Here is a 27,120-nt window from a genome sequence, read left to right as displayed (position 1 = left end):
TTGGCAATGTCTCGGGACCCCCTCCCGACCCCCAATATAAATCGTCTGCTACAATAACCTCAAAAGGGACACTTCACCCTTTTTGCTAAATAAAAAAAATATGTTAATGATGTTTAGAAGCGTTAGAACACTTTTCCTGGGGGTCTTTATGTGTGTAATATGTTGGTTTTAGCTATTTTAGATTGTAGCAGTGAGCACAGTGTCTCTGATGCAATGGACACTGGTCTCACTACCTTCCTGGACTACAATTCCCATAATTCTTTGGTGCACTGCTCCTCCTTGTGGATAGGGGGGAGAGCTGTCTTACTGAGACAACATGTAGTCCAGGAAGGAAGTGAGCCCAGTGTCCATGACATCAGAGACAACAGGCTCACTGCTACAATCTAAAATATCTTAAACCACATATTACACACATAAAGACCCCCAGGAAAGTGTTTTAAAGATTCTAAACGTCATTAACATATATTGTTAATGACAATTAAGTGTGCCTTTAATAATGGAGACAATAAATAATAAACAATATATTATAATAAACAATAAATAAATACTGAAACTAGATATAATCATTAGGGTAGGTGTATGCATGTATACTATATGTGAACTATAATGTAAACTCTTCATTTCCACTTTTCAGCCATTCAAAAGAACAAAAAAAAGTGTAGGCCTCATTGAAGAGTTATATAGTCACCAATGTACACAGTTATTTAAATGTACAAATATTTAGTTCCAAAAAAAATAGGTAGTTAAAGAACTAGTCGACTATTCGACTAGTAAACTAGGGAACTAGTAAAAAATCACACCCGTGTGAACTGAGTGGTGCAACTCCCCTCTCTCTCCCCCCCCTCCTCTCTCTCTCTCTCTCATTAGCAGGCAACAGTGCAGCACTAATACTCTCTCTCTCTCTCTCTCTCTCTCTCTCTCTCTGTTTCTGGCACAACAGCGCCCCTACTGGTAGTCATAGTCATTGGCTCATTAATTTCACATAGGTGAACAACACGTATTGAACACGGACATTGCTGTTCCTCGGAGTGGTTGCACCACTCAAAAAAATGACTAGAAGTGAATGCCCCATATATACGACCCGAGTGATTCAACTGGTTCAATGCAAACGACCGCAAACCACACCAATGCATGGTGAGGTTTCCCTTTTGGTGTCCCGAAGCATTATGCTATACTTTAGCTATTGAAAAATAGCAACTGTCATCATTTAGAAGGCCTTTTAAATGGCCAAAATGGGGTTAAGACTGTAAAACTGAATTGTCGCACGTTATATAGTCCTGCGTCTCGTCGCGATGAATCTCTGTGAACTGGAAGAGACAGCAGCAGTACAGTAACTACAGTAACTACAGTACCCAGTGATGATGTCATCCTCCGACAAGCTTTTCATGCAAGTTATTTATAGCTGTTGCATGTACTATTAACCCATTCTGGGCGGGGGAACCTCTTTTGGGTGTTTTTCAAAGCATCGTGTTATACTTTAGCTATTGAAAAATAGCAGATCTACAAGCTCGTAGCGCGGCACCGAGTGCCGCGCTACGAGCTTGTAGGTCTGCTATTTTTTTGAAAAATCGTGAAAATGTGGCGCAAATCTTTGAATATATATATTCTTTCACAGCGAACGTTTTTAACTCAAATCTTTGCTTCTGACGGGTTCCTGGAACAACATATTTTCAGATGGGGGGGGGGTCGGCCGGCGGCCAATTACATATAATCTTTTGAGGTACCTTGACGTGAAATATTGAGCGCCACCGATACAGAAAACACGAGATATTTCAGAAAAAACGTGTCAGGATTTAAGAATCCTTTTTATTTCGCCGTCAGGCCTAAATGGGTTAAATCTATTCTTAGAGCCAAAGGCAGGCAGGGATCGGTTACGATGGTCTGACACAGACACGCACGCACGCAGTCCACGCACGCACACACACACACACACACACACACGCACGCACGCACACATCTGGAAACGATCAAAGTTGGACCCGGAAATATGCTGGTGGTGGATGTGGACGGACTAATACAAGTTCTCCAGGGTTTCTTTTTTTCTCACGGCCCGCTCCAGGACTGTATTTCCGTGCACAAACCAGTTCTCTAGGAGACAAGATGGTATAATCAGAGTTGTTATAACCACATGAACCACCCCCCCTGCTATAGGCCATATTATTCCAAGAGAGGAAAACATTATATGGCCAAAAATATAGCAGATATACGGGTCCACGATTACAACATTTAAAGTTTGACAACAAATTATAATCCATTCTGTGTACGGGAAGCCCTTTTTTGGTGTTTCAAAGCATTAGGTTATACTTTAGCTATTGAACAATAGCAGATCTACAAGCTCGTAGCGCGGCACTCGAGCTTGTAGGTCTGCTGTTTCTCGACCGGAAGACGGAAGTTAGCGAACGTGTCGATAAAGCAGTGTTGATTCCGTCGACTAAAACTAAGATGAAAAATGTTTCTCCGCGCTCAGTTTCGTAGTTTCTCTAAACGGGGACACACGATCAGAGCGCCTCCCAACGCACTGCTGTGCCGCATTGTTTAACGGACCCATTCTGACCTGAGATCAGATTTAAAAAAAAAGTCTTCTACATCCCGACAGTTTTCTGAAATACCTGCCTATATCACTCAATATTTAATTTCAAGGACTCCAAAGAAATTATATGTAATCGGCCGCTGTCGTTCCAGGGACGACCCCACCCAGAAAGCAAAGATTTGAGTTAAAAAACATTCGCTCTGATATGCGTCCATTTTTCACGATTTTTCAAAAATAGCAGACCCTACAAGCTCGTATAGCTTGTGGATCTGCTATTTTTCAATAGCTAAAGTATAACATAATGCTTGAAACAACCAAAAAGGGGTTCCCACCCCAAAATGGGTTAGTTCAATTTATGTTTATACCCCACCCCCCTCCTCCCCCTTCCCCCTCCCAATTACATGCCAGCCAGATGAAATGTCCACCAGGCTTTTTATATAACAACATATTTTCCGGTCCATTACTCGCCAAAATACTACGAGGAAGAGTTATATATAGTGAGCAGCGTTTCTATATATATCCTCTTGGGTTTTCTTTTCAACCCCCCTCATTTTGTTTTTCAGCAGCACATCTTATTATCTTCTGCCTCTCTCTCTCTTTATCTCCTGACATTTTAGCCACCACACAGACAGACACGCCCCGTGGAACACTGTGTATGTATGTATGTATGTATGTATGCACACCAAAACACTCCTAATGTACTGTGTTTGTCATCAACATGCCCGCGTAACAGGGCCAAATGTGTCCATGGCAAAGACGTGGCCTTGCCCGCGCCAAATCTTTTTGATTTTATTTGTATATACACCATTATAATGTCCTTTTTTTTTGAGTGGTGCAACCACTCCTACAACCAGCAATGTCCGTGTATGTTATACCTGTCTACCTGTGTGACTATGTGCCTTATTTATACCAGTAGGGGGCGCCAGAAACAGAGAGCGGGGCAGTGCTGTGTCTCTAATGAGAGAGAGAGAGAGAGAATCATAAGACTCAATTACTGAATGTCAAGTCTCCAGGTTTTCTTCTGAATGTGTGACACTGCTATGACACTATGTATGTAATGTATGTAATGTACCGTATGTAAATAAGGTTTGAGTTGAGTCGAGTGAGTATGTATGGCATATTAGGAGTCCGACTGGTAGGTTCTCAGATGTTTTATTTGCAAGGTCCACCACATCTCAGAGTGTATACAACAGGAACCAAATGGACCCTCTTAGGGAGCACTTGACCCGCGGGGCAGACCCAAGGATGAGATGGAGGCGGGATTACATCGACTCACTGGCCTTAATTGGAACGCCACCCAGGAGGAAGTTACTAAATGTTGCTCTGGAGAAGGAAACCTGGAGCGCTCTATAGTGGCCCCCTCCCGCGACAAGACTACGGATAAGCGGTTGAAGATGGATGGATGATAATATTATTGTCCACTAATTCTTTTAGCCAAGGCGGAGAAGACCACCACCCTGACCCTTATGTCATCTAGTAGTCGACGCAAAGATTACTGTATATATAATTGACAATTGATTGCGATAACGGGGTGCATTTATTGACACAAATTAAACATACAGTCTTTGTTTCACCCTTGCGCTCTCAAACAGTCATTATTAGTATTTCGGGGGCGGTCGGAAATTATCGACGTTACACAAAAAAAACATTCCCGAATTCCCGAATATCTGTTCGAACGAAGGAACACATTCGAACATGCTCCATCTGTGTGTGTGTGTGTGTGTGTGTGTGTGTGCGTGCGTGCGTCTGACTGACTGACGATCAGGCTCAATGTCATGCTATAGTAACCGGGAAGGTGTAATCAATTAGCCATCAAGCAATCAGACCTCCGATCAATAAAACCGTTTGAGTGCTCGCAAACTCCGCCAAATTACAGACCGTGTGTGCGTTGCTGCAGACCAAAGCTGCACTTGAGCTGAATTCAAATTCCTGTCACTGTCCCTTTAGCGCCCATTTTGGGTGTTAGCATTACGTTATGCTTTAGCTATTAAAAAACAGCAGATCTACAAGCTCGATAGCAGACCTACTACAAGCTCATAGCGCGCCACCGAGTGTCCGTTTGAAAATGACAGTTTTCTGAAAAAAGCTATGTTTTATGTCAGTCGTTCTTCGATTTTTTTTGGCACTTGGTGGCACGCTATGAGCTTGTAGATCTGCTATTTTTCAATAGCTAAAGCGTAACATAATGCTAACACCAAAAGGGGTTCCCGCCCCAAAATGGGTTAATATCGGATAAACAGTTGGGTGAAATAATGCGGGAATGCGGGAATGTTGTAGAATCGAGCTAAGGTCAAAATGAGTTAAATACAAACGTGTGTACGTTCACATTCTCTACCCTAGGGGGGGGGGGGGAGACAGCGCTTCTTGATTGTTTTTATTCTGGGGAGACATTTCGCGGAGATTGGAGCAAAGATATTTATAAAAGGAAGATGCTTTAGTATTCCAGTCAACTAAGGACATACTGTAGGATTTAATGTGTGATGTTTTGGATGGCATGTCTTGGCAGAAGTCATGCTGTCACAAGCAAAGCAGCTGTTGCTTTTCCAGAGAGAGAGAGAGAGAGAGAGAGAGAGAGAGAGACACTACAGGTCTGTGCATGATCGTTATGCAGAGGTGGTTGCGTCACACGTGCACAGGCAGGCAGCTGTGCTGTCAGGTTTAGTGTGTTGCTGTTAATCAGACATTGGCTTTAGCCCAACGAACCGTGTGTTTCTCTCCGCAGTCTATAGCGCACGTGTGTCCGTCTGTGTGTGTGTGTGCTAGTCATAGAGAGAGACAGAGACAGAGACATGAGTTGATTAACTTGACCAATGAGAGCAACGCCAAAACAACTAAATGAGTCAGTCGATGGGTCGGTCGGAGAGGCTTATTGTCGGTATCAGCCACATTGTGGGAGTATAATCCCGGGTTTCGCAATGCAGTGTTTCCCCAAACAGTGGGTCGGGACCCCTCTGTGAGTCACGGACCATGTTGTATGGGTCATGGCTCGAATAAAAATCCCATTTACTTTTCCTACAAAACACCTACCATCAGCCCCCAGTACTTACAACAACACCTACCATCAGCTCCCAGTAACAACACCTACCATCAGCTCCCAGTAACAACACCTACCATCAGCTCCCAGTACTTACAACACCTACCATCAGCTCCCAGTAACAACACCTACCATCAGCTCCCAGTAACAACACCTACCATCAGCTCCCAGTAACAACACCTACCATCAGCTCCCAGTACTTACAACACCTACCATCAGCTCCCAGCAACAACACCTACCATCAGCTCCCAGTACTTACAACACCTACCATCAGCTCCCAGTACTTACAACAACACCTACCATCAGCTCCCAGTAACAACACCTACCATCAGCTCCCAGTACTTACAACACCTACCATCAGCTCCCAGCAACAACACCTACCATCAGCTCCCAGTACTTACAACACCTACCATCAGCTCCCAGTAACAACACCTACCATCAGCTCCCAGTACTTACAACACCTACCATCAGCTCCCAGTACTTACAACAACACCTACCATCAGCTCCCAGCATTTACAACACCTACCATCAGCTCCCAGCATTCACAACAACACCTACCATCAGCTCCCAGCATTTACAACAACACCTACCATCAGCTCCCAGCATTTACATCAACACCTACCATCAGCTCCCAGCATTTACAACAACACCTACAATCAGCTCCCAGCATTTACAACAACACCTACCATCAGCTCCCAGCATTTACAACAACACCTACCATCAGCTCCCAGCATTTACAACAACACCTACCATCAGCTCCCAGCATTTACAACAACACCTACCATCAACTCCCAGTACCTCCAGTAATGTTCTGCATGCACAGATTGTCAGCTACCAGGCAACAGGTACAGAGCTTCAGGTGAAGGTAGAAGCAAAGCGACAGGTCGTGGTTATTATACGCCGGGCGGGAGTGGTGGAATGTACATTTACTTAAGTACTGTACTTGATTCAGTACGTCAATTACGTCAACAGCGATAAGAGGGTTAACTACAGTTTTGAGGTATTTTGACATTACCTGAGTATTTCAGTACTTTTACTTCTACACCACTACAAATCAGATCCAAATGTTGTACTTTTGCTCCACTACATTTATTTTTGACAGCTTTAGTCACTAGTTACTTTGTGGATTTGGGTCATCATTAGAAAACCTCGCACGGATGCACCTGGGACTTATCCCAGTAGCTACCCTCGATCAGTCCATCAGGGAATGAGCAAGGCCAACACAATCCGTGGCTCCGGAACTACTCTGCCGGGGACTGGGAAAACCAAATTATGGCACGTGGAAGGACTATAGGCTCTGTGGGTTGACTCCTGTCCGGGCCCCTTCCTACGTCTCACCAGGTCCACTCCTGCTCTCACCAGGCCCAGGACTTGTGCGTTGCACCAGACTCCCAGCACCAGGCACTTCATTCAGGAGTGGTGGATTATAATGGCCCTCCTAAAAGGCCTCACCGAGGTTTGTTGGGATTCCTCCTCACTTGAGGACACAGGCTGGGACGCTATAACCCGTACTGCTCACCCGGGTGCCGTCTACATTCCGGCTGTCACCCGTCTCTCATTAACATACATTAACAAAGATATTTTCATAAGACTATGAAAAACGGCTTCTTGCGCGAGTACGTCAACGGGACTGAATTGTCTGCTCCATTCAGCGCACGCGCGCGTGTGTGTGTGTGTGTGTGTGTTAGCTAGAGAGAGAAGGAAAGAAACTGGCCTACTCCTAAAGTGTGAGGGAAGTTGAAATGAGGGGAGAGAGAAACGCAGAGAGTCGGAGGGAGGGATGGAGGGAAAAAGCAGACAGGAAAATGAGGACAAGAGAGGTGGACTGGGGATAAGAGAGAGAGAGAGAGAGAGAGAGAGAGAGAGAGAGAGAGAGAGAGAGAGAGAGAGAGAGAGGAAGTGAGACCACGTCACGATTATTGGCAAAGACACTTAGCGATTAACGCTAATACCGCGATAAAAATCAACACGTGCTTGAACCCCCGGCATCCTGTGATTCTTCGGGGGAGCGTTCGTCACCAACTAGCCGTTCTAAAAAAATTGCTAATTTCGGCGAATCGAGTTGTCCAAGAGTGAGTTTGGTTCATCAAGCATGGAGAGTTTATGAAGTGGTACTGAATTTGCAATGTGCACGCACACACACACACACACACTCACGCACGTTGGAGTGAAACTAGCGTTTTTTTCTCATGTCAATAAAGCGCCTCCGAATCGATTCACTTGCGTCGCAATGCAACGACGTGCGCCGACGTGCCCCGAGAGTCCGCTGCGACGAACGCACAGATGAATACAGACAAATCCGGGGGAGGGTCCTCGACAATGAAGAAAAAAGGTTGAGCACCACCACTGACACAGGTAGAAACACAGGGGGGGGGGGGGGGTTCAGAAAACTGTCAGGATTTAGAAGCCATTTGTAGAATTGGGCTCAGGTCTTAACCCATTCTGACCGGGAACCCATTTTTGGTGTTAGCATCATGTCGTGCTTTAGCTATTGAAAAATAGCAGATCTACAAGCTCATAGGAGCTTGTAGGTCTGCTATTTTTTGAAAAATCGAAGAACGACTGACATTTTTTTAGAATCTGATCTCAGGTCAGAATGGGTTAATCAGACCAGTGTGTGTCCAGTGGAAACCTTGTATGAATCTGATCTCAGGTCAGAATGGGTTATTAATGGGCTATAGGAAGCCCTCGATGATGGATAAAGGAAGGGGACAGGAACCAGGGAGGAAGAGATGGGAGTGGTGCCCCCCCCACCCCCCCTCTAAATGTGCCCACTAAGCATTCTGCAACAGACGTGCTGTGTTTGTATGTGGAGCACGGGCTTGGTTTGTCTGATCACAAGCCTGTGCTGCGCCAGCCTGCCATGTTTCACACACACACACACACACACACACACACACACACACACACACACACACACACACACACACACACACACACACACACACACACACACACACACACACACACACACACACACACACACACACACACACACACACACACACACACACACACACACACACACACACACAAATAGGAAGGGGGCCAACTGTGTTGCAGAGAGAGAGCGTCTGGACGTGTTATTCTTCGCTCACCTCATTTCTCTCTCCCCCTCGGTTTTGGCCCGAGACACTTTTTTTCTACACCGAGGAGTACCTTCAGTGAATGTATACTTTACTTATACTTTACACCGAGTAACCAAGTACAATTACTCAGGTTTACTCGGTACTTCTGAGTGATTCTACAAAAAAAAAGGCTTCTAAATCCTGACCTACAAGCTCGTAGCGCGCCACTACGAGCTTGTAGGTCTGCTATTTTTGGAAAGATCGTAAAAATGCGGCGCACATCTTTGAATATATATTCTTTCAGAGTGGTGCAACCACTCCAAGGAACAGCAAAGTCCGTGTTCGCCTATGTGTTGGTTCACCTATATGCATGTGTTCATGAGCAGCAGCATGACTGACTACCAGTAGGGGCGCTGTTGTGCCAGAAACAGAGAGAGATAGTATTAGTGCTGCACTGTTGCCTGCTAATGAGAGAGAGAGAGAGAGAAGAGGAGGGGGAGGTGGGGGGGGGGGAGAGAGGGGAGTTGCACCACTCGGTTCACTCAGTTTTATTTCGATGTCGGGCCTAAATCAGAGTTTAATCAGGGTTTTGGCATGCAGGACTGGACTGAGCTGTGTGGACATTGCTCTGTGCCCTTATGCTTCTATGTATGTAAATGTGTTTTCTGTTTTGCGTCAAATGTGTGTAAATGTAGCCATTCTACATACTGTGAATACAACAATCGATGTTGTCTCTCCTAATGTTACCACATGCTATTTGTATACATACTTTCTGTGGTAAAAGTGCTCAAATTGACTTGAATTGTTTTTCTTGGAAAAATGACACGATGGGAACTATGCACAGAAATGAAGTCCACCCACTTTTTTTTAACAATGAAGTTGATTCTGATTCACATCAATATTACATTATATATATTATAATACAGCATTTCATTGGGACCAGAATCTGCCAAAGGTTTTGGGTCTGAGAGGCTAAATGTCATCAAAACAGTGGTCCGTGACTGAAATGGGTTTGAGAGGCTAAATTACATCAAACAGTGGTCCGTGACTGAAATGGGTTTGAGAGGCTAAATTACATCAAACGGTGGTTCTGTGGCTCAAATGGTATCTGAGAGGCTAAATGTCACCAAACGGTGGTTCCGTGGCTCAAATGGTATCTGAGAGGCTAAATGTCACCAAACGGTGGTTCCGTGGCTCAAATGGTATCAGAGAGGCTAAGGGCTGTATTTTGCGTGTCTTAAGTACCAGGTCTTATTCCCTAACTTGAGTAAACTAAAGACCTGGAGGCGTGATCAATGCCATTTGGTTATTCTGAGTGGCCAAAGAGCATTGATCACGCCTCCAGGTCTTTAGTTTACTCAATTTAGGGAATAAGACCTGGTACTTAAGACACGCAAAATACAGCCCTAAATGTCATCAAACGGTGGTTCCGTGGCTCAAATGGTATCTGAGAGGCTAAATGTCACCAAACGGTGGTTCCGTGGCTCAAATGGTATCTGAGAGGCTAAATGTCACCAAACGGTGGTTCCGTGGCTCAAATGGTATCTGAGAGGCTAAATGTCACCAAACGGTGGTTCCGTGGCTCAAATGGTATCTGAGAGGCTAAATGTCACCAAACGGTGGTTCTGTGGCTCAAATGCTGAATAAATGATGGACCTTGATGTGAACAGGGTTGAAAACCACTAGTCTAAAAGCAGTGGGGCACCCACACCAAGGTATCTCTCTCTCTCTCTCTCTCTAAAAGAGGGAAACTGTAGTAAACAGGCCAATAGAGAGATAGCCATGGGAGAATGTGAACCATTACCTTACATAAGCACAACAACGCTACCGTGGCCTCCAACGCAAGCCATTAGCAAGCCTCTGAAGTGTGAGTGTATGTGAGGGAGCGTGTGTGTGTGTGTGTGTGTGTGTGTGTGTGTGTGAGGGAACAGCACTGATGGTCCTCTTCCTGTTGTGAGGTTTGGGGCGCCGCGCACATCAAAAACACATGCGCCAGCGTGCCATTGTATATAAAATAAATAAAAATACAAAATAGATCCTCATTCGTCGCCAGTAGCAGCTGGTGGCTGAATTGGGTATACTCCAGAAGCACCAACCATTCATCTCTATATGGTGAACCCGTCTTATTTTGAAAGGAAGGAATCAGGAAGTGAACGATCGCTATGTGCGACGGGTCCCGCGAATGTTAATTATTTCACATGTCGGAAAAGAGATCCAGTGTGTAGGACTGTCTGAAAGACATGTCGTTTCATGTTTGGCTGGGCGCTCGGGTGAATATAGCAGATCTACACAAGCAGCACACTTTGTTCTCCGATGTTCTGTTGTGTAGCTCTATGTTGTTTTGTGATACGGGATGTTTTTTTTTGCACAATGAGTTTAATATATCGTGCAATCTGTAGTTCTACGTTTTTTTTTCTTTCTCGTACAGCACTTTGGTCGACCGTTGGCTGTTTTCAAATGTGGACGGGAACCGCCTTTTTTTTGGTGTTTTAAGCATTATGCTAAACTTTAGCTATTGAAAAATAGCAGATCCGCGCACACACACACACACGCGCACACACACACACACACACACACACCGGGGAATAAAATAAACAGGAAATGCCTCATGTGTGGAGGACACACTGCACTTCCTGTCTGTTGGGAGATGATTTCCTGTCTCCCGTCTGGGGCTTCAGAGGGAAAAACGTCTCCCCCAAAACGTTAATTGCCATAGCAACGACAACGACAAAAGGGGTGGGGAAACAGGAAAGCGTTTGGACTGATGTACCTCTCTCTCTCTCTCTCTCTCTCTTACACACACACACACACACACACACACACACGCACGCACGCCACGATGGTGGAAATTCCATTATACCGATATTGAAATCACAACGCGGTTCATTCTGAATGGAAGCTGAAGCGGAAAATTAATTTCCCCGTACGCCAAAATGTATTTATATGACCCCCCCCCCCCACCCTCCCAAACACACACACACACACACACACACACTAAAGAGTATAGCGATAATCTCATTACCAGGTCATGCTGCTCTTTTGAGTGTGTGTGTGTGTGTGTGTGTGTGTGCGCACGTGCGCATGCAATTTTTTGTCTATGCTTGTTCCTATATGACGGCAATAAGTCCCGTTGCTGTCGTAACACGGCTTAAATAGAATCCATGAATCCCGCAGGATTACTGCCATGTCGTAGACACGCACGCACACACGCACGGACAGCCGAAATGTCTGTCGACTTCCCTGAAGCATGTTCGCAATAGCCCTGGCCAATTAGCGGGTGGGGGCACTCTTTCACCATCTGCATTAGTCGAGAGTATATAGGAGGAGGAGGCGGGTCGGCTTATTTCTCGAGAGTCTGGCGACACAAGGGCGTAGACCAGGGTGGGGGCAGTCAGACAGATATTTCGTGAAGCCACTAAAGGAAATCGGGACTTCCTGAAAGTTCATGTAATGGCCTGTTGTGGTGCTGTCATTGGGCCCAAAAAAACTCCCATAGCTCCATAGAGGTCCATGTATTTGGGCCCAACTTCACCTAGACCAGAGGTGGGCAACTTTGACAATAGAGAGGGCCACAATATTTCCACACTCAATCCAGTGGGGCCACATTGCATATTAATGTCGTAGCAAAAATAGCCGATCTACAAGCTCAAAACGCGTCGCATTGCGGCGCATTTTGAGCTTGTAGATCGGCTATTTTTGCTATATTTGAATTGAAATCCTGAATATTTGTTTTGCCAATTTTTAATTGGAATATTGAAGTAAAAGTTTTATTGAATTTTCAAATGGATTTAGTTATAGTTATCTTATAACTTTTATGAATGAAATACAAATACATTGGACATAAAAAAAGAGAAGACGATAACATTGCAATACTAGTAATTAACTGAAATCAATAATATATCAATGTTCGGATATTAACCTGAGGGCCGGATTGCGTGATGGTGGGGGGGTGGCATGTGGCCCCTGAGCCCCCAGTCGCCCGTTTATGGCATAGACACCAAGCCCCCAGTAAGGCTATCCAACGTTGAAGCTGCCACTACACCTACTGGCAAAATGTGGAACTGCAGCACTTTAATGGAAGTGGACGGACGTTCATGACGTCATGTGTGCGTAAGCCCGGACCTCAAAATTGACGTCCGGGGCTAGGCTAGGCTAGGCTAAACTTCCGCTCGCTCGAGCCATTGAGTTATAATTGTACTTCCGGCAGTCTTCCGGGTGCTTCAAAACGCCACTGAGCAACTTCCACTGAAATGAATAGTGGGGGGGAATTAAAAGATTTCAGTGCACTGTGCCTACACATGTCGCGACCGCAGGTCGCGACATGTGTAGGCACAATGCAAGGAATAAATGCATTCGCCATGTATCCGAAGGAAGTCTGATCCAATCACTTTTAGATTTCTCCAGTTTAATCCTGAGTTTAAGTTTTTTAGTGTTCAAGATCTAATTTTAGGCATGTTTAAGCCTCGAGGAAAATCCGTGTTGAGGTTCTTAATCCACTGTTTTTCATTAAAACGTCTTTGTCCTACTGTCCAGTTAGGATTGTGTTGAAGTCCAGCGCATTTTAGAGCTCCAATGCCGTGCGCCATGAAATGTTGCACCAATCTTGTGGTTGTCTTTTTGGCATTGTTAATATTGTATCTGTGTCGTCCCAGCCTAGTACCTATTGTTTTACCTGTCTCTCCGACATATTGTAAACCACATTTTTCACATGTGATTAAATAAATGCAGTTGCTGGTTCTGGCTGTTATTTGTTGTTTAATCTCCAAGACGCGTTTTGTGGTTCTATTTTTTACTAATTGTTTGGGTTTGAAGTATTCTGGTCCCTGGCGTGCTGGTGTGTTGATTTCTTTTAGCTTGCTGTGTACTAGATAATCTTTAAGGTTTTTATTTTTTCTGTAGGCCGATATAATTTTATAATCTTTTAGAAGATCGTCTGTTCGGTTCTCAAAATTCCTTTTTATTCTGTTGTTGGCTAGTGTGCTCTGTGTTGAATAACTGGTTATCAGGGCCAATTTGGGGCCTGTATCTCGCACTTTTATTTCTAAGAAGGTTTTTTGGGCTTTCCGGAGGAAGGTCCTAGTGTATCCTCTTAGTCTGAGGGCATTAAATAGAGTTTTACAAGCTATTTTGAAATCACTTCTTTGCGTGCAAATCCTATGGAATCTTAGTAGTTGTGATTTGACTATTCCTGTGTAGGAGTGTGTCGTGTGGAATGACGTTTTGTGTAATAGGGCGTGAGTGTCTGTTTCTTTAAAGAATACTTTTAAGTCTAGTTTCCCATTTGTGTTAAAGTTTGGGCCCTTGAAGATTGTTATATCAAGAAAGTCAATCCTTTCTGTGTGTGTCACATATTTTATCGTTATGGATCTATGATGGCTATTTAAAACATCAATAAATTCCTGGAATTCTTCTTGGCTATGTTCCCATATTCCAAATATATCATCTAGAAATCTATAGTAATGTGTCGGTTTAAGTCTGCATTTTGTCTGTTCCCATATGCTCATGTAAATGTTTGCATAAGATGGTGCAAATCTCTTTCCCATGTCCGTGCCTTTGATTTGTAAATAGAATTTGTTGTTAAAGGAAAAATCATTCTGGGTTAGATTTAAGTCTAGTAATTGGAGTAATTCCTCCTCTGGTCGACTTGTGTCTGGGTATTTACTAAAGACTTCCCTGACTGCTTGTAGTCCTGATTCTGTTTCAATGTTTGTGTAGAGGCTGTCTATATCTATTGAAAATAGAAGGGCCTCCTTTCCTACTTTAATAGCTTTAATTTTGTCCACAAAATCGTAAGTGTCTTTTATAAAACTGGGGTGTTTTATCGACAGTGGGTTCAGGAAATATTCAATAAACTCTGCTGTCTGATACGTCTCGCTGCCACAGTCCGACACAATTGGTCTCCCGGGTGGAATTTCATATGGTATTGTCCATGAATCCGGGCTTTTGTGTATTTTTGGTAAAAGATAAAATATCCTAGCCCGTGGGCGTTTATGGCATAGACACCAAGCCCCCAGTAAGGCTATCCAACATTGAAGCTGCCACTACACCTACTGGCAAAATGTGGAACTGCAGCACTTTAATGGAAGTGGACGGACGTTCATGACGTCATGTGTGCGTAAGCCCGGACCTCAAAATTGACGTCCGGGGCTAGGCTAGGCTAGGCTAAACTTCCGCTCGCTCGAGCCATTGAGTTATAATTGTTCTTCCGGCAGTCTTCCGGGTGCTTCAAAACGCCACTGAGCAACTTCTATTGAAATGAATAGTGGGGGGGAGGGGGGGCTAACGCTCCGGTTCGGTCTCCATCCTTTAATTACTCCATGATAGACACACCAGTCACACTGAAAACTGGAGCCTTTTCCCTGAGTGACGGACACAGATAGAGACTACTGTATGTCTGGCTGACGCAACACACCGGCTTCACGGATTGGCCAGAGGCGTCACATGACGTTTGTACCACTGTAGAGATATAAGAGATGGCGTGTGGTTGACAGAACTGCATTCTGGGACAGAGACGGAGAGACAGAACTGCATTGTGGGACAGAGAAGCAAGAACAACCTGATGTTAGAATGATCCGCTGGTCCGTCCGTCTGAAAGGAGGATCAGAGAAATGGCTCCATGCAGCTGTGGTGCTGCAGGACAAGCTGTACTGCGTTGGAGGAGGCATTGATGTTCACGTCTTCAACACAGTGTCTTTATGCTGGAGGAAGCTGACCCCAGGAAGAGGAGGAGGACGCCACCTAGAGGTTCCATCCAGGTGCTCTGGCCACACAGCTGTGTTGGTTGAAGATATAGTCTACATCTGGGGAGGGTGGTGGCCTTACTGCAATGTGCTTTATGCATTTGATGTTGACCCGTACAGATGGTTCAAACCCAGGGTTTCTGGCACTGTTCCAGAGGAGAGGTACCACCACTCAGCCTGTGTGTTGGAGAAGGTCATGTTTATCCATGGAGGATACACCAAGCTGACTGGATGGACTAATGACATGTACAAGTTGGACACCAGCACGATGGTCTGGACTTTAATTAACACCAGAGGACCTCAACCTACTGCTTCACACCGTCACTCTGCTACCATCATCGGGACAAAGATGTTTGTATTTGGGGGGAATCGGTACCCCCTCAGAGTGTTTGACACAGAGACCAACCTCTGGCTGAGCCCACCATCTCCACAGCCTCATCCAGAAGGATGGCTCTATCGTTCAGCATTTACCTACAATGGAGAGCTGTACATAGTTGATGGCTGGAACAATAATGATGTGTGGAAATTCAGTCCAGAGACCTTCTCCTGGAAGAAGGTTGAGCCCAAGGGAAAGGTCCGGGTCCGATGTATGAGATATGATGCTGCATGCATGGTGGGAGATCGTATGATCCTCTTTGGAGACAACACCCCTGATAACCTGTATGTCTTAGACTTCAATCCTAGCCTCAAGACATTATGTAAGCTAGCGGTTATTCAGTACGGTCTGGAGCAGTCTGAGCTCACACACGACATCAGGTGGGAACTGGCAGCCATGACAACCACACACGACATCAGGTGGGAACTGGCAGCCATGACAACCAACAATAACAACCCGACGACGCCGACATGATAAAAGCGTGCCTACGATAAAGAAGGAAATATAAATAATAAAAATCACACCCGTGTGAAGTGAGGGGCGCTAATATATTAAAGTCTAACTCAGTCATGTTGATTGGGTGATGTAAAACAAACGGTGCCGACACAAACATTAAACGCCGTTAACAATAAAGAGACAATATGACGTAAACGACACATTATGGCGTAAATGTTCCCTTCATTGTCAATGCGTTTAAACAAAACAAACTTTGAACTAAAGACAAACATTAAATAAAACGGCAAAAAAAATTACACTTGTGTGAAGTGAGCGGTGCCTTTGACTTGTTTGTCTGGGGCACCCGTCACAACTGCCCCTCCCTACCTACGCTACCCTACCCTACCCTGCCATTTTTTTATTGGAATCCTGAAGTTATTATTTATTTATTTTTTCAAATGCATTTAGTTATAGTTATGTTAACTTTATGAATGAAATACAAATACATTGGACATAAAAAAACTAGACAATAACATTTTAATACTAGTATTGAGCTGAAATCAATAATATATCAATGTTCGGATGTTAACCTGAGGGCCGCTTTACATGATGGTGAGGGCCGCATGTGGCCCCCGGGGCCCCCAGTTGCCCATGTATGACCTAGACTGTATTACCTAAACACATTGAGTACGCCAACGTGCATCAAAATAAAGGCCCCTATAGTGCCAGAGTAGTCTGATCGCTTTTACTCTGAAAGCCTGGAACCGGAAATACTTTCTTAAAAAAGTTGACTTGACAAAGTGAGCTCATAATCCCCGATCATCTTAATATATTTATATAAACTCCAAAAAGCGTTCATATTTTGCGGGAGAGACGGATGAGGAGCAGAAATGCAGCGCCAGCATATCGATCCATTCATCACCACGGAGAGCGCCCTGGATGAGGAGATACGAGTCATTCTTTCCGCCGCGCTAACATGGGAGTCAATGACAAGCTAATATTTGCACAGAGCGTTAGCATACGGCAAGCGAAAAGCGAAATGCCAAAAAAAAAATAGGAATAATTCTGAATATTATTATCTCGCCCCGCGTCGTTTGGACGTCGCTAGGACGTCCACAGACGTCCAAGGCACCACTCGTTTCTGATCCTTATGACGTTTCCAGACGTATTTTGTACAGAATGTGTTAATAAACATGGTCGTGAATACTTTCTGCAGTTCCAGTCACTAGTTTAAAGTCTCATTTCTCATGTCATAATATTATTTTTTGGAAGATTATGGTCCCATTTATTTAAAAAAAATGACCATAAAGTCGCGTATGTTCTGAGGGGCGTGGCTATACCGTTACAGTCTATGAACGGGGAGCCACGCCCCCGTTCAGTCAAAATAAAAACCAACGAAGATTAGGGGGGGGGGGGGGGGGGGATCGTTGTCTGGGCCAGCCAATGGGCCAGCTGGTCCCAAACGGAGCCAGCCAATGGGCCAGCTGGGCCCAAACGGATCTAGAAATATGGCCGACTTACAGTGCAAGGAATTACAGGCTTCATTTTACGTCCACGTTAGACCCGGGGAACGCTTTGTCCATATTCTGTACAGTCTATGGTGTAGACCAGGGCTGCCCAAAAGGTATCACAAAGCGGGTACCCCTTTTGGTGTTAGCATTATGCTATGCTTTAGCTATTGAAAAATAGCAGATCTACAAGCTCATAGCACGCCACCGAGTGGCGCGCTACGAGCTTGCAGGTCTGCTATTTTTGGAAAAATCGAAGAACGACTGACACATAGAAACACGGCTTTTTCAGAAAGGTGTCAGGATGTAGAAGACATTTTTTTTTTAGAATCTGATCTCAGGTCAGACTGGGTTTAAGTTGTCTCGATTGATCGACACACGTCGACGACGACATCAACACTGACCTGGGACCAGGTTGTAGTTGCGGTTTGTCGGGCGCCGGCGGTCCGTCGCGATCCTCCTCCTGGCTCTTCAGGTACGTCTTAGCCTCTCTGGAGTCGGCAGACACTTCCTTAGTGACCCTGAGACACACACACATACAGAGAGAGGAATAAGGAAGATATGGCATGGTGAAGAAAAGTGTTTGCGAACACTATAGTGAGCCTTTACTATGAGACCTATAGCAGAACATGTCTGTCTGTCTGTCTGTCTGTCTGTCTGTGTGTGTGTGTGTGTGTGTGTGTGTGTGTCACGCTGTAACACCACCCGCCCGCCACCAGAGGGCGCAGCTGTATCACACACAAAAACACACACGCACGCACGCACGCACAAAAGGTGATTCCAATGAACCCGTTTTGGACTGAGGTCGATTAAAAAAGAAATAAAGGCTTCTAAATCCTAACATTTTTCTGGAAAAACCCCATGTTTCCATGTCAGCGGTGCTCAACCTTTTCCATGTCAAGGACCCCCAGAATTATCTCTATTCTCAAAATATGTAGTTCCAGGGACCCCCCCCCCCCCCCCAGAAGCCAATATTTTTGTCAAAAATAGTTCGCTCTGAAATATATTATTCAAAGACGTGCGCCACATTTTCACGACCTTTCAAAAATGGCAGACCCACGACAGTTAAAGCATAAGACGATGGTTAAAACTCTAGACTAGAGGCACCATCGGGGCAACAGTGGCTCGAACGACACTAACCCCCCCCCCAGAGTTAGTGTCAAAGTGTCCTTGAGCCATTCTGACCTGAGATCAGAAAAGAAAGTTAAAGTTAAGTTTTGTGTGTGTGTGTGTGCGTGTGTGTGATACAGCTGTGCCCGCCACCAGAGGGTCTCATAGTTAGTGCTCTTTACATTCGCAATCATGTTTCATTTGTCTTTTTTTCTCCCTTCTGTTTTCCCTTTTTTAACGATTAGTAAATCGAGTTGTGCAGGTGATTTCGAAGTGACATTTCTCCAATTCGGTGCGCTGAAAGGTCACCATATTTCACCAGTCATATGATATATTCTTTCTTCCTTTCATTGATACGATAATGATAATACGACGACCTTTGGGCCATGGTTTGAAAAGACCAAGTGAACTGAATGCGTTTTGGTTGATAAAGGTCAGCGTTCAGATAAATGTTCAGATAAATGATAAATTGCAATGACATGTTAAACATGCCGATTAACTATTTGACGTGTATTTTGAATTTAAAAAAGGAGATATACAAGGCTCATTTACATGCCCTTTGCAAAGACATATTAGTCGCATTGTTAGCGTCCCGCTAAAACAACGCTACATCTTAGCTTAGCTTCTGGGCTGGCCCTTTCCTTGTCCAAATAAATGGTTTTTTGGGCAGTCTCAGTTTCATCTCACTGTCGTTATCAGATGAGATTTACAGCCTTGTTTCCCCCCCCCCCCCCCCCTCTCAGTAAAGTAATAACAGGGTCATGTGGCCTCTGTGGACTGCTCTGCCCACACACGTAAACACACACACACACACACACACACACACACACACACACACACACGCACGGCGCACGCACACACTAAGGTTGTTGTGATGCAGATACACATCGGCGGGGCTGTCTTCTGCTCATGGTGCGGTCACTGAGATGAGCAGGGACACCATCTTGCTCATAACACACTACAAGCCTATCTACAAGCACAAACTACACACACACGCTTTTGTTTCTCCATCACCGGTCAGTAAAAGGTAAATGGTGCATTTATATAATAAAGATACCGACTACTCTACCCCTGGTCAAATTTTTTTTTTTAATCCATTAATTCAAGGTTTCATGGGGAGAGTAATTGATAGAAAATAAGTATTTCTTTTTTTGGGGGGGGGGGTGAACTACTGTACTCCTGGGCTACTGTTAGGTGCCATGGGAATTCATGTCTGCTTCTGTTGAAAAGTAGCAGATCTACAAGCTCATAGCGTGGCACTGAGTGTCGCGCTATGAACTTGTAGGTCTGCTATTTTTTGAAAAGTCGTGAAAATGTGGCGCAAATCTTTGAATATATATTATTTCAGAGCGAACGTTTTTTAACTCAAATCTTTGCTTCTGTGGGGCCAATTACATATCATTTTTGGGGGTCCTTGACATGAAATATTGAGAACCACTGATATAGAAAACTGTCATGATTTAGAAGACTTTTTTTTTTTTTACATTTTGACGTCAGGCCTAAATGGGTTAAACTTAAAGTGATAGAAACTACTGGCAGTATTTAGCGTGTCTTAAGTACCAGGTCTTATTACTTAACTTAAGACCTGGAGGTCAATGCTCTTTGGCCACTGCCAAATGGCATTGATCACGCCTCCAGGTCTTAACCCATTCTGACCTGAGATCAGATTCTAAAAATGTCAGTCGTTCTTCGATTTTTCAAAAAATAGCAGACCTACAAGCTCGTAGATCTGCTATTTTTCAATAGCTAAAGCATAACATGATGCTAGCACCAAAATGGGTTCCCGGTCAGAATGGGTTAAGTTAAGTAATAGGACCTGGTGGTACGTATAAGACACGCAAAATACAGCCCTACTACGTCTCCATTTCGTGTGCACAGAGTGTGCATCCAGAGAGTGCATCTCACACCCCCCCCCACACACACACACACACACACACACACACACTGCATTTGGGTTAGGCGTCTCTCTCTCTCCCACGAGGCAGCCCAGTCTATATCAGGAGTAACCGCCGCATCCTCTGGGAACGTCCAACATTACCCATCAACACACACACACACACACACACACACACACACACACACACACACAGTACATACAGTGGAGAGGCTGCCAGTGTTGTTTTTGTCGACTGAAATTAACGATGAAAAATGGTCGTCGACTACCTTTTTTCACTGACGAAAACTCAATGGAAAGCAAATGAAAACTAAGCTATGGTGACTAAAACTGAGACTAAATGTATTGACAATTTCGTCAGCAGATAAAAACTAGACTAAAATGTTAGGAAGGGACCATAGTGGACAAGAAGAGATCCAGTATAAGTCATTTTACACTTGGTTGCATGCTGAAAATAGCCGATCTACAAGCTCACAACGCGTCGCAGTCATTAGGATGGCATCAAGGCCCGCCAAAAGACATTTTAGTCAACTCTAGATTTAGTCGACTAAAACCTTATGACATTTAGTCGACTAAAACTAGACCAACAACCAAAAACATTCCGGGTGACTAAAATGTGGAGAAAAGAAAACTATGACTAAAACTAAAATAAAAAATCCGCTGGCAAAAACAACGCCGCTTACTGCCAACGTGTATTGTATGTGTATGTATGCTAATCATATATGCTGCTGCTGCCGGAGGAGCAATACAGATATGATACGTGTGACTAAATTTGACTGAGGGACTGCCATTGGATTTTTTTTTTTTAATTTTTTTTTCACGTCATATGAAAGCAGGAAATCATATCTTCAAATTGACATATTGGTTGTTCAGTTTGACCCACCGGTTTTGGAGATATGGCTTATATGATATAATGATAGATTTGATTTATTCATGCATTCATGAATTTGGGGGGAATGTGAAGGGGAGGGGGGGGGTATATATATTAATACAACTTTGGCTCACTTCAGCACAGCTTATCTAAATGTAAAAAAAAAAACGTTTACTCGACAGTCAAAAAGGTAACATTTGGGGTGAATATAGCTACATCAGAAATGTTTACATGGAGGACGCTGGTCACTAACTTAAGATTCGTTTTTTGAGTGGTGCAACCACTCCAATGGAACAGCAATGTCCGTGTTCACCCATGTGTTGGTTCACCTATGTATGTGTTCATGAGCAGCAGTATGACTGACTACCAGTATGGGGCGCTGTTGTGCCAGAAACAGAGAGAGAGAGAGATAGTATTAATGCTGCACTGTTGCCTGCTAATATATGAGAGAGAGAGAGAGAGAGAGAGAGAGAGAGAGAGGAGAGGGGGAGAGGGGAGTTGCACCACTCAGTTCACACGGGTGTGATTCTTTTTTTTTAATGACTACAAATTTAAATGAAATACATTTCAATCAAATCATGTTTCCCTGACAAGCCCACACACACACACACACACACACACACACACACACACACACACACACACAGGATGAAATGAGTGATGATGAATAGGAATTAAAAAAGAAAAAATCCTGGGTAGGAGAAAAGTGCACCTCCCACTAGCGACAGATACTGTATAGCGATATATATGCGTGTGCCATAACTGAACGTAAACACATGGGTGTGACACACACACACACACCACCACACAGATTACAGCCGTTATACGACAAGCCTCCCATCATGGCTGCCCGCGAGTCGCGGTGATGAGCGTTTCCTGTGTGATACAGTAGGAGGGCCTACTGTACATGTTAACGCATTCAGGACGGGAACCACCTTTTTGGCGTTAGCATTATGCTACAGCTATTGAAAAATAGCAGATCTACAAGCTCATAGCGCGCCACCGAGTGGCGCGCTACGAGCTTGTAGGTCTGCTATTTTTGGGGAAAAGAATCGAAGAGCGACTGACACAGAAACATGGCTTTTTCAGAAAACTGTCAGGATGTATAGAAGACGTTTTTTTTATAGAATCTGATCTCAGGTCAGAATGGGTTAATCCATTCAGGACGGGAACTCTCTTTTTGGTGTTTATTTTTTTTTAACAATCCTGAAAATGTGGTGGATATCTGTGAATTATATATTCTTTCAGAGTGGACGTTTTTTAACTCAAATCTTCGTTTTTGGGGATTCCTTGACGTGAAAATGTTTGAGAACGACTGACATAGAAACATGGGGGGGGGGGGGGGTTTCAGAAAAAACGTCAGGATTTTTAGAAGATATTTGTATAGAATCGTCCTCAGGTCTGAATGAGTTAATCATATATGCTGTGATAATTATACTGAAAGATGTTAATCACGCGTTGCGGCGATAATTGCCTGCGCGGGTTTCCGTCACGGAGCTAAATCTGTCGTATACTGTCCCGTATCGTATATGTGGTGTATCGTGTCATTCTCCTTTTAACCCATTCTGACCTGAGATCAGATTCATACGAGGTTTCCACTGGACACACACACTGGTCTGATTCACCCATTCTGACCTGAGATCAGATTCTAAAAAAATGTCAGTCGTTCTTCGATTTTTCAAAAATAGCAGACCTACAAGCTCGTAGCGCGCCACTCGGTGGCGCGCTATGAGCTTGTAGATCTGCTGTTTTGCGGTTAACCAATACTGGACGGGAACGCCTATAGGTGTTTAAGGCATTACGCTATTACTTTGGCTATTGAAAAAAATAGCAGATCTACAAGCTCATAGTGTGACACCGAGCTTAGTAGATCTGCTATTTTGTTTTAAATTGTGAAAACGTGGCGCCAATTTGGAATATATATTCTTTCAGAGCGAATGTTTTTTTTTTTTTAACTCAAGTCTTTGCTTCTAACATATTTTCAGATAATCCTTGGCATGAAAAAGGGTTGAGCACCAACTGATATATACTGTAGAAACATAGGTTTTTTTTTCTCAGAAAACCGTCAGGATTTAGAAGACTTTTTCTGTCAGGCCTAAATGGGGTTTTAAAAAAAGGAATACCTTTCCAGATTAGAACATATAACATAGTATCCTTACTGTCGTCTCATCTCAGGAACGCTCACCTCAATTAACCCATTCTGACCTGAGATCAGATTCATACGAGGTTTCCACTGGACACACACTGGGTCTGATTCACCCATTCTGACCTGAGATCAGATTTAAAAAAAATGTCAGTCGTTCTTCGATTTTTCAAAAATAGCAGACAAAAAAAATAATGACATAACAGGTAGGCCTAGTTAAAACAACTATTCTACCACAGGTCGTTTCGAGGAAGCAATCCGATTGGTTGAAACAGCCTCCTAGCCGTGGATTAAACCCAGCACCATTCACTATGCACCTAATCAAAACAAAGAATGCAGCTGCTCTGTTCTCCCAGAGCTCGGTGGCTAGGCTAGCTAGTTTCTTGGGACATTTGTGGTCGTATAGTGACTCAAAATTCTCTTAATAACATATAAGGCATTACACGGACTGGCTCCACTTTACATCTCTGAACTACTGCATGCAAAGCCAAACATACGTTCTCTCAGGTTCTCTCTGAAAAAGGCCTCCTGTCTATTCCTACAACCAGACTCAAAACTAAAGGGGGACCGTAGCATTTGCAGTGGTCGCCCCCACTTTGTGGAATCATGCCCTGCCCCTTGAGCTAAAGAATGCAGAGTCTGTCGACGCTTTTAAGAACTTGTTAAAAACGTATTTATTTAGTCAGGACTTTATTGCATGTATGATGTATTTTTACTTGAATTATTTGCATCTCAATGTTTTACCTTCTATTGTTTGTTCCGTGCCCTTGTTTTAACATGATTGTTTTGCCTTGTTGTACAGCACTTTGTTACATTGTTTCGAAAGATAAATAAAGTGTACTTTCTTACTTACATCTGTCATAAAAAAAGAAAAAAAAAAATCAGCGATTTTCTTAGTTTTAAGGGTAACTGTTGTATAATAGACCTATATCACAGCCCTTCCCCACCCCCCTTTTCTGAGCTAATGGTGTTGACGTGACTCCATAGCACACTAAATGTTAAAATACCTACATTCAGAAGCCATAAACAACGCTTTTTTCTGAAGGTAAACTTTATTCTATTTGTTTTAGCGGTCTTAACATCTCGTTTTCTTCATAATAACACTGGTCTTTTACATTTTTTTACATTTGGAAACGGCCTTAAAAGGTGCAGAGGAAGCAGGTAGGGAGGTAGCTCTCGTCCATGAGTAAGGCTATGGACCGGAGCTACACATCCCTACCATGTAATGTCTATGGAGTCATGTGCACGTCAGAATTTAATTTTTAATAAAAAAATAAAAAAAAAATATTTAAATAAATAATATATATTAACCAATTTAGACCCGAGGACGATTCTACAACAAAAAAAAAAACACTGTTTCTATGCGGATATAATAGCACCACACACACATGCACACACACACACACACACACACACACACACACACACACACACCTCCTCTTATTACTTCCTGTATACATAATACAAAGAAAGCATTTCTGAACTGAACTTTACTTTTCATTTCAGATTTTTGGTAACACAACATAAATAAATAAAAATTATATATACAGTATTATACACACACCTGTATATATTGTCAATGTATCACCAAGGCAAATTCATCCTAATCAAAACATACCCGACTTTAATTTCAGGTAACTGACAAACCTGACTTTAAGAAAAGCAATCGGAACACCTTAAAATAAAGGCTCAGGAGTCTCTCTCAGCCATAGAAACACTTCCACTAATAATCTAAAACGCTGACAGAAGATTCATCTGTGGATCTTTTGTGCCATCTTGTGGTGACGTTTGGGATAGCTAAAGGCACTGTCACATTAAACGGTAAACTGACTATTCTCCACTTTCTTACCAAAGTGAGCTATGGTGATATTATCGTGCACGTGCGTGTGTGTGTGTGTGTGTAACTTAGACTTTCAGAGGCCCTGAGCCACTCTGCTAGATGGATACATATATCGTTGCTGTCCGGAGGGTTGAGGGTTTCTTTCCCGTGAATCAGTGCTATTGAACACCCTTTAGGTCCGTGTGTTGTTTCGAAAATATTGAACCAATGGAAAGTAGTAAAAAAAACACATTGGACAAAACTGTCTGCTAAAACAGCCAACTCCACCACCTCTCTCCTTCGCATGCAAGTTATTGACAATGTCTAAAGTCACAACACCAACTTTGATGAGGCAGTATTGCGTCGTGTACAAAATATAAGGTTTAATTAATTTCCTTAACCCAGTATGGGCGGGAACCCCTATTGGCGTTTAAAGCATTGTGTTAGCTATTGAAAAATAGCAGACCTACAAGCTAGTGCCGCGCTACGAGCTTGCAGGGCTGCTATTTTTGAAAAATCCTGAAATGTGGCACAAATCAGTGCATCTATTCTTTCAGAGCGAACGTTTTAAACTGAAATATTTGACCCTGGAACAACATATATTCAGATGGAGGTCGGCGACCAATTACATATATTTTCGGGGTTCCTCGATATGAAAATGTTTGAGAACCGTGAGTTTGTCCGAAAACAGTTTTTTTTGTTATTTCGACGTCAGGTCTCTAAATTAAATGGGTAATACATGGGTTAAAAACGTATATTTTGGAGTTATGTGGTTTCCTCCGGACAGCAGAGATAATATGTGACTGTAAATTTGACTGAGGGACTGCCATTGGATTTTTTTGTCATATGAAAGCAGGGGATCATAGCTTCAAATTGACATATTGGTTGTTCGGTTTGACCCACCAGTTTTGGAGATTTGGCTTATAGAGTGATGTCTTGCAGAGAAACGGCGAGTTGAGAAAACAGGCTTGAACGGTTCACTTCTGTGGTCTCTGACATTACACCTATAGCTACATGTTTAAGCATATTTACATTTACGATTTCAGCTCTGACACTTATTCCAGACATGCTCTAGTATGTGAAGAGTCTGCCTGTGCTATTAAATTAACCCATTTTGGACGGGAACCCCTTTTGGTGTCATGTTATGCTTTAGCTATTGAAAAATAGCAGATCTACAAGCTCGTAGCGCGCCACCGAGTGGCGCGCTACGAGCTTGTAGGTCTGCTATTTTTTGAAAATCGAAGAACGACTGACAGACATTTTTAGAATCTGATGTCAGGTCAAAATGGGTTAACTAATTTTGAACAAAAAAAGTTCTGTAACAAAAAAAAGCAGTAATTTGCGCGACGGCAGGCTTCTCAGTCAAATCTGCGGTCACATATATATTTCCGGCCCCTGAAGAGCTCAAACTAAAGTGAAGTGGGGGGGGGGGATGACTCATCCAAATCATACCTGACCTCCTCTCCGGCAAAATCAAACACCTTAGTGATGGTGACGACTTTGGAGGGTTCCGACGACCGGGCCGTGGGCTCTGAAGACGATGGAGACCCCTTCGACACCGACGTGTCAACCTGAAGAAAGAAAAAAGACAA

At 43.6% G+C, this 27,120-nt stretch overlaps 1 protein-coding gene across 1 annotated transcript in view; it reads right to left on the bottom strand.

Annotated features, from left to right (window-relative positions):
* cfdp1 (craniofacial development protein 1) overlaps positions 1-27,120 on the bottom strand; it is a 51,084-nt gene that overhangs the window by 13,789 nt on the left and 10,175 nt on the right. The window contains exons 5-6 of the mRNA XM_080761203.1: positions 26,981-27,099; positions 18,096-18,212 (exon numbers count right to left, since the gene is read on the bottom strand). Of these exons, the coding sequence (XP_080617329.1) occupies positions 18,096-18,212; positions 26,981-27,099 (236 nt within the window). The remainder of the gene's footprint in view (positions 1-18,095; positions 18,213-26,980; positions 27,100-27,120) is intronic.

The sequence above is a fragment of the Protomyctophum bolini genome, assembly GCF_963924005.1.
Source record: "Protomyctophum bolini genome assembly, chromosome: 4".
In the NCBI taxonomy this organism is placed as follows: domain Eukaryota; kingdom Metazoa; phylum Chordata; class Actinopteri; order Myctophiformes; family Myctophidae; genus Protomyctophum; species Protomyctophum bolini.
This window is presented reverse-complemented; position numbering and strand designations above follow the sequence as displayed.